This window comes from Ciconia boyciana, chromosome 5, assembly GCF_034638445.1.
Source record: "Ciconia boyciana chromosome 5, ASM3463844v1, whole genome shotgun sequence".
Taxonomy (NCBI): Eukaryota; Metazoa; Chordata; class Aves; order Ciconiiformes; family Ciconiidae; genus Ciconia; species Ciconia boyciana.
The window spans coordinates 83,966,480-83,978,097 of record NC_132938.1 but is presented as its reverse complement, the minus strand read 5'-3'; the positions used below and the strand labels follow the sequence as shown (position 1 = coordinate 83,978,097).

Below are 11,618 nucleotides of genomic sequence, written 5' to 3'. Positions count from 1 at the left end.
GCTCGGGTGAGGCCGGCCCCGGCGCTGCCGCGGTCCTCCGGCTCGGGGACCCGCACCCCGCCCGCCCGGGGAGAGGCGGACACGGGCCGGGACTCCGACGCCGGCACCGGCAGGGCCGCGCGCCCGCGAGGCGAGGCCCGGCAGCGGCCAAATCCCAGCCCCGGCCCGGCCCCGGCTCGGCGCTCCCCGGCTCCGCACAGCCCCCGGAGAAGCCCCCGGAGAAGCCCCGGAGAAGCCCCCGGAGAAGCCCCCGGAGAAGCCCCCGGAGAAGCCCCCGGGCCGCGCCGACAGCGCAGCCCCGCGCCCGGGCGCTGGGTCCCGCCCGGAGCCCCCGCCCCGCTCCCCGCGTCCGCCGCAGCCGGGGCCGGCGCGGTTCTGGCGGCGGAAGAGGAGGCGCGGGGCGGGGCGGGGCGCGGAGGGGCGGGGCCTCGGTGCGCCTGCGCGGGGCGCGGCGGTCACAGGGGCGGGGGGCGGGGCCTGGCACAGGTGCGCGGGGCGCGCAGGGGCGGGGCCCCGGTGCGCCTGCGCGGGGCGGGGCCTGGCACAGGTGCGAGGGCGGTGCCCCAGGGCGCGTGCGCGGGGCCGGGCCTGGCACAGGTGCGCGGGGCGGGGCGAGCGGGCGGCGCCGCAGGGCGCCTGCGCGGGGCGGGGCCGAGCAGATTTGAGCCCGCGGCCGCCGCCCGCGCGCGCTGCTGGTTGTGCTCCAGCGGGGCCGGGGAGCGGGGCCGGGCCCGGGGAGCGTGGGGCCGGGGGAGCCGCGGCTGGGGGCGGGGGCCGAGGCCGAGCAGCGGCCGGGGGCCGTGAGGCCGGGGCCGAGCAGCGGCTGGGGGCCGTGGGGCCGGGGCCGAGCAGCGGCTGGGGGCCGTGGGGCCGTGGCTGAGCACCGGCTGGGGGCCGTGGGGCCGTGGCTGAGCACCGGCTGGGGGCCGTGGGGCCGGGGCCGAGCAGCGGCCGGGGACGGCGAAGGGGCCGCGGCTCCGGGGGTTCTCGGGGCAGAGGCGGGGAGCGAGTGCCGCTGCCCGGGCGGCCGCGCTGCCGGGGGCTCCGCGGAGGAGCGGGCGAGGCTCGGGGCGCCGGCGAATAAAGCCCGGAGGGCCGGAGCCCGGCGCCCCGCGGCCACACGGGGCCGGGTCCCCCGGCTCAGTTCCCAGCACCGCCCGACCCCGCCGGGGCTCCCGGGCCCGTCCCGACAGCACACGCGGGGCTGGGGGGGTCGGGGCTCGGCCGGGCGCCGGGGAGGCGAGAGCCGGCTCCCGGGGCCGGGGCTCAGCAGCACGGAGCGAGGCGGGCGCTTCCCCGGGCCGAGAAGGGAGCCCTTGGGGCCGGGGCCGGGCGAGGGGCTGCCGGGGAGCGAGTCCTGTGTGTTTGGGCTCAGAAACGCAGCCCCGGTTGGGTGTTTCTGGGGCCAAACCCGGGGCCGGAGTTGGGGGACTCGGGGGCCCGGGAGCGGGGGGCTGGGGGGAGGCGGGAGGGTGTTGGGAGGCAGGAGGGCGTTGGGGGGCGGGAGGGAGGGGGTGGGCAGGGTGCGTGGACTCCCACCGGAGGTGGGGGTCCGGTCGCGTTGGTCCCCGAAGCTGGGGAGGCCGGCATGCACCAGGCCGAATTAAACGCTTGAGATAGTCTCTGGGGCGAAAGGCGCTTTTTGGGCCCTCTTCACGTGTCCAACTCTTTATTCAAGGTGTGTCCAGCCCCCAGGATGGTTAGTGAACAATAAACACCAACTAATTAGCCCATGTGTGTACAACTATGACATTTAATATTCATATAGAAGTTATGACAGTGATTGATTTACGACCTCGTCAAAAGCCAAGATCGTTTTAACAAGCATGAGCTGGAGACGGAGCTGAAGCAGCCCGTCGAGCTGGAGATGAAGAGGAGCTGCAGCCAGAACGGAGCTGGAGCTGGAGCCGCAAGCACTGGAGCCCTCCACGAGCCGGGGCAGAAACCGCCAACCTGGAGCTGGAGCCACAACGAGCAGGAGCTGAAACGAGGCAGAGCCGAGCTGGAGCTGGAGCTGGAGCTGCAACCAGAGCAGAAACAAACGGGAGCTGCAAATGAGCTGGAGCCAAAACTGACCTGGGGCTGGACCTGAAACAAACGGGGGCCCCAACAACCGACCTGGAGCGGCGCAGTCCCCGCAGCGTCTCCCGGCGGACGCGGGCAGGGCTGTCCCCAGGCAGGAGCGGGGCCACGTGCAGCGCAGGCGGCCCGGCTTCTTCCTGGGGCTCCTCTGTCCGTCCGTCCCTGCGCAGTGGGAGACGTGGGACAATCGGCTCCTGGCGACGCGGCCCAAAGAGCCCCCGGAGCTGCTGCCCTGCAAACCCTGCTGCCTCCCGGGCACGGGCAGCTCTGCTCGGCCCCCTGGGCAGCAGCAGCAACCCAGCACCGCGCACCCGAGATGGGAGGGGAGGGAGAAATGGGGACGGGACACCAGAAATGCCCCATTTCTCCCCGGAAGGGTGGGCGAGAGCCAGGATCTGCCTGAAGACCCACCTGCCTGGCGCAGCAGCGGCACAGAGCGACTCCAGGCCGGGGACGGCGACGGCACCGGACCCCGACAGCACCTGCTCCAAACGCCCCTCGCAGCCGCGGCCCCCTGAAACGTGCAGCCCAGACCAGCCTGGCCCTGGCCCGGCGGGGCTGCAGGGACAGGAACCGAGGGGCCCCCCAGGGCCCCACCTGCGCCCACAAACAGCCTCTGGCCGCGGGGCACCCTGCCCGGGCAGGTGCGGGCCCCGGCCCTGCGGTGCTGAGCCCCGAGGCAGCCACAGCGGCGCTGCCCGCCGGCGCCGGGACCCCTCCTTCCCCCCAAAGGGCCCCGCGGGGAGCCCTGACGGGGTCCGGCTCCTGCCCTCAGCCGCCCCCCAGCAGCACGAGGGGCAAAGCCAAAGCGCCCCGAGCACAAAACCGCCCCCCGGAGCCTGGGGACCCCGGCCCCTCCCGCAGCACCGCAGACCCCCCGGGCACAGCCAGCCCCGGGAGCCGAGCGCCCCGGTGCCGCCGCGCAGCCCCGCTCGGCCGCCGCGACAGGGCGCTCCCCTCACCGGCGCGTCCTCGCCGCCCGCGTCCCACGGCGCTCGCCGCCTCGGGGCCCTGCTCCTCGCCCAGGCACCGGGACGAGCCTTGCCCACGCTCGGCACGGCCACGCGGCATCGCCCGTGCCGCCAACACCTCCCGAGGGACCGGTGGCACCGGGACGGCCGTCGCTTCCCCTCCCTGGCTGGGCTGCAGGAGCCGGGTGCGGATCCCTGAAGCGGCCTCTGCTCCCACTGCAGCACGTTTTGAGCTGAAAAAGAAGTTTCTAGGTAAAAGCACGGCTTCAGACAGAGCTCAGAGCCACCCCAAGGCCCCGCCGTGGGAGCCCCCTAACGCCGCCAGCTCCGGTCCGCGGGCATCCGCCCGTGAGGATGACGCCAGGCAGGGCCGAAGGGCTGAACCCCAGTGGAAACCAGTTCCCCCGGTCCGAGCTCTCCCCGGCTCCGGCAGAGCTGGCGCCGGGACGGAGGGGATTTTCCTCCCGGCAGCCGCTCGGGAAAAGAGCTGTGGAGGAGAAACCAGCCGGTGCCCGCACCAGGAGGAGGGAGCCCGGCAGCAGGAGGGGTCGCCGGCCGCCCCGCTGCGACGGCTGCGCTCGACCTCTTCGCCAAAGCAGCAGCGGCCGGTACGGGCCCCAAAGGAGGTACAGGCCTGAGCCGTGACCAGGCCAAGGACTCCTCTGGTCCCGCTCTGTTCCCTGAGAACCCACAAAGGAGCGGAGCGGCACAGCGAGCATCGACGCCCCAGAGCCCGGAACACCCATCGTGCAGTTAACGCGTGAACGCCGGGTGGCTGCTCCGAGACTCCTTTATCAAGGAACAAAGTTGCGGGTACAAGGAGCCTCACGCATGTCGTTCCTACCGCGCATCATCCGACCACGAGCCAGGCACTGTATCTCGAAACGTGAGAGCCGAGGCGAGCCGCCTTTGAGCTCTCCCTGCCGGGCAGCGTGGCTGCAGGGCGGCGATCTCCCCGAGAGCGGGGACAGCTCTCACGGCTGCTCCTCGAGGCAGAGACCTTTTACCGACGGCAGATCTTTGGGAAGCGACCGATGTCGCGCGTAACCTTGTAGTATGGCAACGTTGATTCTGTCTCGGTAACTCTGACTGCGTGCTGAACTGGTAAATCTTGCGTACATAATCCCTTAGACGTAAACCGTTGTCCAAGTCCGCGCCTAAGCTCCATCAGGAGTTTAGAAAGCAAGGGCTCTACTCTGAACCTCGAGACTCGGCGGGAGGGTCCTCCGTACCCTTTGTATCCTCGGTCTCTCTGTGAAGCACTTCAACTCGAGGGTGACCCCGTTTTCCTGTCTCTGTTTCTTCCACGCAGTAATTAATAGAGCGAACCTCGCCATCCGACTTGGTCAAGTCGCACTCTTATACGTCACGTTAAAACTGCCTTTGCTACTACCTTTGACGGCGATTTTTTTTGAGCTATCTAAATCACTCATTCGCGACACCGGGAGAGCCCCAGCCCCGGCAGGCCCCCTTCTCCCCCAGGGGACGCGACCCCCCGACCAGCGCCCGCCCAGGGGTGCCGTGCTGCGGGGCGAGACGAGAGGCCCCACGGCACGTTGTGGCGGAGCTGCCCGGGGATGGCGAGGCCGCCTGGGCTCCTGGCGCAGCCCGGGATGGGGACAGGGTCCCTCTGCCCCGAGCCGGAGGAGAGGCTCTCCCCTGGCACAGCCCAGGATGGGGACAGGGTCCCTCTGCCCCGAGCCGGAGGAGAGGCTCTCCCCTGGCGCAGCCCGGGATGGGGACAGGGTCCCTCTCCCCCGCCCCGCTCGGAGCCGGGCCTAGGAGCCGCCGTGGGGGACGCCCGGCTGTGCGGGCCGTGCCGAAACCCGCCGGGAAAGTCACCGGGGCCCAGCCGGGCACCCACAGGGGATCCCGCCCCGGGGAGAGGAAACGGACGGCTCACCCCCGGCTGCCCCACGTGCCCGCCCCAGAGCGGAGCGGGACCCAGCGCCTGCCAATAAATGCGCAACCGGCCGTGCCGACCGAGGAGAGGGGCCGGGACGCAACGTAGAGCAGCACGAGGGAAACACTCACTCGTGCGCATGAGGCGTCCCTGCCAAATTGGGGCACCCCAAGCGTGGGTTCACCCGGGGTTCTCGCACCCTTCCAACGTTCGGGTCCAACGCCTGACTGACCCCTGGCACCCACGCTGCCGGTGACCGATCGCAGGAGAACCTGGCCCGGCAACGCCGCTTCTGCAGCGTTCTCGCTGCTTGTCTGTTGATCCAGGCGCCCCTGGAGTCCGTCTTGCCACAGTCACTCCTCTGGGACGCCAGCCGACGCCGGGAGGGGTTCACAGCCGCGTCAGAGGGGCTGGGACGCCGGCGTTACCTCGGGTGCCCGGGGAGTCCTTCATCCTTCAGGGGCGGCTCTCGGCTTCCGCGAAGCAAAGCCCTTATGTCCAGGGCCGGGCCGTCCTTCAGTTTTACTTAAGCATGAACAATACCAAAGAATAGAACGGAGTAGACCAGAATAGAATAGCTCACTTGGAAGGGACCTACAGTGCTCACCTGGTCCAAGCGCCTGACCACTTCGGGGCTGACCAAAGGTTACAGCGAGTTATCAAGGGCGTTGTCCAAATGCCTCTTGAACACGGCCAGGCTTGGGGCATCGACCACCTCTCCAGGAAGCCCGTTCCACAGAACGTACAGAATCACAGAATCGTGCAGGTTGGAAAAGACCTCTAAGATCATCAAGTCCAACCGTAAACCTAACGCTGCTGTCGTGGTTTAGCCCCAGCCAGCAGCTAAGCACCACGCAGCCGCTCGCTCACTCCCCCCGGTGGGATGGGGGAGAGAATCGGAAGAGCAAAAGTAAGAAAACTCGAGGGTTGAGATAAAACCAGTTTAACAGGTAAAGCAAAAGCCGCGCATGCAAGCGAAGCAAAGCAAGGAATTCATTGACTCCTTCCCACGGGCAGGCAGGTGTTCAGCCGTCTCCAGGAAAGCTGGGCTCCGTCACGCCTAACGGTGACTTGGGAAGACAAACGCCATCGCTCCCACCGTCCCCCCCTTCCTCCTTCTTCCCCAGCTTTATACGCTGAGCATGACGCCATGTGGTCTGGAATAGCCCTTTGGGCAGTTTGGATCAACTCTCCAGGCTGTGCCCCCTCCCAGCTTCTGCTGCACCTGGCAGAGCACGGGAAGCCGAAAAGCCCTTGACCAGTGCAGCAACAACTAAAACATCTCTGTGTTATCAGCACCGTTTGCAGCACAAATCCAAACATAGCCCCATACCAGCCGCCATAAAGAAAATTAACTCTTTCTCAGCTGAAACCAGGACAACTGCCGAGTCCACCGCTACACCATGTCCCTAAGCACCTCACCCCAACGACGTTCCAGCGTCCGACCACCCTCTCGGTCAAGAAATGCTTCCTCGCATCCCATCTAAACCTCCCCGGCGCAGCTTCGAACCATTCCCAGGCGTCCTGTCCCCGGATCCCCGGCAGACGAGATCGGCACCTCCCTCTCCACGTCCCCTCCTCAGGAAGCTGCAGAGCCCTGAGGTCGCCCCTCAGCCCCCTCTGCTCCACGCTAGACAAAGCCCGAGTCCTCAGCCAGCCCCACAGGACATGCCTTCCAGCCCCGTCACCAGCTTTGCTGCCCTCCGGACGCATTCAAGGACCTTAGCACCCTCCAGCCGCTCCTCTCCCAGTTCGTCCTCGTGCCCGGCGTCGCCCCGTCCCAGGTGCAGAATCCGGCATTTGTTCTTGTTCAGCGCCACGCCGCTGACGATTGCCCCACGCTCCAATCTACCCAGATCCCTCCGGAAGGCCTCTCGTCCCTCGAGAGAGCCAACAGCACCTCCCAGCTGGGCATCGCCATCAGATGTGCCGATGGTGCCTCCGGGTCACGGGTGAACGCACTGAACAGCACTGGCCCTAGAACTGAGCCTGAGGAACCCCGCTGGTGGCCGGCCGCCAGCCAGACGCAGCCCCGTTCCCTGCCGCCCTCGGAGCCCTGCCATCCCGCCAGCTCTTCACCCAGCGACGTTCGGGTCCAACGCCTGACTAACCCCTGGCACCCACGCTGCCGGTGACCGATCGCAGGAGAACCTGGCCCGGCAACGCCGCTTCTGCAGCGTTCTCGCTGCTTGTCTGTTGATCCAGGCGCCCCTGGAGTCCGTCTTGCCACAGTCACTCCTCTGGGACGCCAGCCGACGCCGGGAGGGGTTCACAGCCGCGTCAGAGGGGCTGGGACGCCGGCGTTACCTCGGGTGCCCGGGGAGTCCTTCATCCTTCAGGGACGGCTCTCGGCTTCCGCGAAGCAAAGCCCTTATGTCCAGGGCCGGGCCGTCCTTCAGTTTGCTCTACCTCAGCACGAACACTGCCCGCGTCTCCAGGAAAACTCCACCGCTCCTCACACTGCGGCGTGGAATGGGAACTAGCACAGATTAGCAACGTTCATACGCTTCCGTACGACAAAGAGCGACTGATGCCATCGTTAGGGAAGGGCATTTTCCCAACGCCCCCGGGCAGGGGGGTGGGCGCAGCACACGCCGCTGCCCGGAGCAGCCCCGTGGCTCCCCGAGGCCTCTCGGAGCGAGTCCTGCAGGGAGGCGTCAGCCCCCGGGACTCGGCCGAGGGGGCTGCGGTAGCCCCAGACCCCCAGGAGCTCCGCTCCTCTCTCCCGCGCCCCGAGCAAAGTCACCGCGGCCGCCACCAAAGTCCCCACTCACCGTGGCGGGAGCAGCCGCAGCGTCAGCCGGTTCCCCCGAGCCGCGGCTGCCCCGACGTCCCTGCGAGCCAGCGGCCCTCGTGCCCGGCACGCAGCAGAGCCCCGCGGGGCTGCCAGAGCGCAGGCAGCGCAGCGACGGCAGCTCCCCAGACGGCAAACACGGTGGCCAGCAGCCAGCGCCGCGTGTGCCCGCCGTCACTCGTGGGCTCCTGGCAAAATCCCAGCGGCTGAGAGAGTGGAGGGTCAGGCATACGGACGGGACGGGCTCGGAGAGGGCCGGGGTCAACAAAACACTCCGTTTTCTGGGGGGGAAGAAAAGCATAGCAAAAATCAATGCACAAATACACCACCTGCTGCGCAAAGTCAAACTTGAACCTTCAGTCCTAACTTGACACCTTAACCGTGACCCGTGGCTAGCGAGCACGCACAGGGGACTGGTAAACAGCTGCTTAAACACATCAGCTAATAACCTGCATTAACCAAAAGGAAACAAAAATGCATTTAACTACGCCCTCGGTCTCATCAGAAACCCCTACGGAAAGGCTGCTCTTGTTCGGGTCACCTGGAGAACCGCTGCAGCAGTTCTGGTCCCAGCCCCGCTGCCCCAGCAGCGCAGGGGACCTGATCCCCCCAGCCCCAGCCCTGCTGGGACCCGGCTGCAGCTCTCGGGTTTCTGAAGGAAGAGACAAAAACCATCCTTCAAAGTAACCGCCGACACCTGAAGCTGAGAACCAGAAGCAGCTGTGGACAAACCCAGGCAACAGAAGACCGGTGGAGCCATTTGAGGTGCCTCAGCTCTCGGTGGCTCTCCCGGCGCCTCCTGTTACTCACCGTGGTTAGGGCAGTACCGAGCGTCCCCGCTTCCCCTCTTTGGAGACCCCCAGGAGATTCTGACATCCGTCAGTCACCCAGGCTGTGGGCTGGGATGCCAAGACCACGCCCTGGCGTCCGGGGAACGCCCCGCCTGCGCAGCCCAAACCGTCCTGGCCTGTCCAGGGCTGCAAGCGGGTGCAGCCCAGAGCCACCAAGATAAAATGTCTCATTTTGGGACGCTGGCAAACCCAGCAGTACGCGCGTTACACGGGCACCACCTGCACCTGCACCAAAACTGCGTTACCTCCACCCAAGCAGACCTCAGACACGGCTCCCAGCATTGCTGCAGGCCGCCTGCATCCGCCAGCCCCCGAGAGCCCTCACGGCACGGCAGCGCCCGCAGTCGCGGCCCCCACCCCAAAGCCCCCCGTCCCCTGAGCCCGCACGGGGGACGCCCGTGTCCCGGCCGCTTTGGCCCCCGGCGGGGATGTGCGAGGGCAGCGGCTTTGGGCACAACAAAAGCAGCAGCGGTGCCCACGGGAACCGAACCTGACGGTGCCGTAACAAACCTGGGGCGCAGCCTGAAAAGCGGAGGTGCAGCAAAGGGGCTCGTCCTGCCGACGCGCAGCGTGAAGGGCCCCGTGCCCCAGAGGGGGCAGGACCTGCCGCCCGCCCCACGTACGAGTCGCTACCGACCCCCAGAAACGCGGTGCAGTGCAGGGACGGGTGTTGCGTCCCCGTGCGCAGTCTGGGGATCCCACCAGAACACAGACCCCCGTGCCGACGGGCAGGTGCGGCGTCTCTCCTGCCGACGCAGGAAGGGTGAAGCGTGAGCGGTGCCTGCGCACGTCACGCCTCGCCCGCAGGATCACCCCGGTTGTACAGCACGTCAAACAACAGGCCAGGACGAGCAGAGCATCGTGAGACGGAACTCCTCGGTAACTCCCAAGGCGCGCAGCCGGGAACAAGAGCCGGGCTCAGCACCGGCCGGGAAGCCCCCTGCTACCCCAGCGCAGCAGCAGCAGCTCCCGGGATGAGAAGTGGGGCACAAGGCCCCCCGCCACCTGTGGCCGCGGGGGGTCACAGGGGACGGTCACCCACAGCCACCCCGCAGGCCTCGCACCCAGGGTCGCTCCCCGTGCACCCTCCCCACGAGCGGCGTCTGTGCAGGGGGACCCGCACCCCGGCTGAGCCCCGCGGGGCCGCTCGGGGACGGAGCTGCCCCCACCCGCCGCCCCGCCCCGGGGGGGCCCAGCACCCCCACGGCCCAGCCGGGCCCCGACACCCCCACGCCCCCACCCGGGGGGCCCAACCACCGCCGACGCCGGGCACCCCCTCAGACCCCGCCCGGGCCCCGACACGCCCAGAAGCCGCGCCCGGGCCCAACCACCCCCCGGCCCTGACCGGGGCCAGTTCCCCCTCAACGGGGCCGGGCGCGGGTTCCACCAGTAGCGCGGCACGTCCCCCCCAGGTCACCGTCAGACGGCCCCCGGGCACGGCAGGGCCCCCCATACCAGTGGGCCCCCCATACCAGTGGGCCCCCCATACCAGTGGGCCCCCCAGGCGCCCCGCACCCCCACGCCGAAACCCCCGCCCGCACCTGCTCCCGCCGCGGCCTCCCGCTCCGCTGGGCCCCGCCCGCGGGGGCGCCCCCTGGCGGCGGCGGCGGGCACTGCAGCGGCGCCCGCCCCCTCCGGGGCTTCTTGTAGCTTCGGGGGGCCGGCGCGCACCTGCCGCCGGGGCGGGGCAGAGGGCGGGGCCTGGCTGCCGCCGCCCAATCAACGCTGCGAGCGTCACGCGGGAACCACCAATCGTGAGCCAGGGCGGGAGTACATAGCGGCCGTTGTCGCGAGGTCGTGAGTTGTTCGGGTTTTTGTAACGGTTATGTGAGCTGTTTAGCCGTTCCTATCTGTTTTTGTGCTGTAATAGTGGATTTTAATTATTTTTTTTCTGTTAAGTGTGGTGGTTGGAGCTCCGTTGAAGTGAATGATGTGCCCAGTCACAGCTGCTGGGTATGCCCGAGGGAGCTGTGACTGGGCTGGGTCCAGGGTGTGCTGCCTCTCTGCTGTTCTTCTGGGGGAAAGATTTATCTTTTCATTTTGAAGGTTATCAGTATGCAGGCTTATGAAGTAAAGACTGTTTTAATTTTTTTCGGGGCTAGGTTTTTGGTTTTTTGGGGTTTGCTTGAGGCTTTTCCTGTATGATGCTTCAATTGCTAATCTTTTTTGGGCATGGAAGGTATTTTGGGTGGGTATGTTAATGCTGTGGAGCTATGTGTGGTTATAGTCTTCCTTTTGGGAAGGCTGTGTCCTGAGCATAGTTGTCTTCCCAAAGGCAACTGTCTGGGTGGAAATAACTTTCTTGGTAAATTTTTCTGTACATTTTGAGCATGTCAAGTTCTCAAACTTTATTTGTTAACAGCAGGACTCTAGCTTGTGATGAGGAATTAAGGTTTTTTGGGTGGGTTTTGGGAGGCAGAGAGGGTATCTTGCTTTAATTGTACTAATTATTTGTATGTATTCATCTGTAGTAATAACTTCATACACTAGAGTTGTTTTACTGTTCATAAGGATGATAATATCTAAGCTCTTCTTTAAGTTTGGTAGCACAACAGGGAACAGAATTAATGTGTTATGTTAAAGCTGCTTTCAACACTGTTATAAAAATACATAGGAACCTAAATGCTTGAAAAAAGATAGTAAAATGTCTTATAAGCATATATATAAACTTGTTTCCATTTCAAGTGAAGTCCCTATCACCGTGTTGATGAAGATTCTGTGGCAGAGTGTTTCCAAAATGCTTTGTTAAACCATCATATCCTGCTAATGGGACAGGGTGTGTTGAATTACCTAGTGCAGTCTGTGCAGTACCGATGAGGTGTAATGCTGAGCTTAAATAAGGTGGGTGCCTTTTAGTATCTAAGTTGCTAGGCTAGTAGCATACTCTGCTAAACTTTCTCAGTGGGGCTCTCTAACCCTGGTTGGGGTTAGTCCTATGGCAATATTGCCTGTATGACCAGGTTAGTTGGCTCAGTGCTGACAGGACTTGACTAGCAAGTTCTGTGTTGTGCTTTGCA

The 11,618-nt window shown here is 65.9% G+C and overlaps 1 protein-coding gene across 8 annotated transcripts; it reads right to left on the bottom strand.

Annotated features, from left to right (window-relative positions):
• Positions 1 to 1,730: 1,730 nt before the first annotated feature.
• LOC140652235 (uncharacterized) lies at positions 1,731 to 9,443 on the bottom strand. 8 transcript variants are annotated; one of them, XM_072862728.1, is made up of 5 exons: positions 8,561 to 9,443; positions 7,731 to 8,031; positions 5,088 to 7,435; positions 2,494 to 3,286; positions 1,731 to 2,020 (listed from the first exon to the last, which is right to left on the bottom strand). In XM_072862728.1, the coding sequence occupies exons 3-5, from the start codon at positions 5,095 to 5,097 to the stop codon at positions 1,789 to 1,791; spliced, it is 1,035 nt and encodes a 344-aa protein (XP_072718829.1). In that variant the 5' UTR covers positions 5,098 to 7,435; positions 7,731 to 8,031; positions 8,561 to 9,443; the 3' UTR covers positions 1,731 to 1,788. The 8 variants fall into 8 exon arrangements, 6 of the variants coding, with proteins under 6 accessions (XP_072718829.1, XP_072718828.1, XP_072718830.1 ...); XM_072862727.1 differs by having other exon boundaries at positions 7,731 to 9,443; XM_072862729.1 differs by having other exon boundaries at positions 1,731 to 2,008; positions 7,731 to 9,443.
• Between the last annotated feature and the right edge of the window lie 2,175 nt (positions 9,444 to 11,618).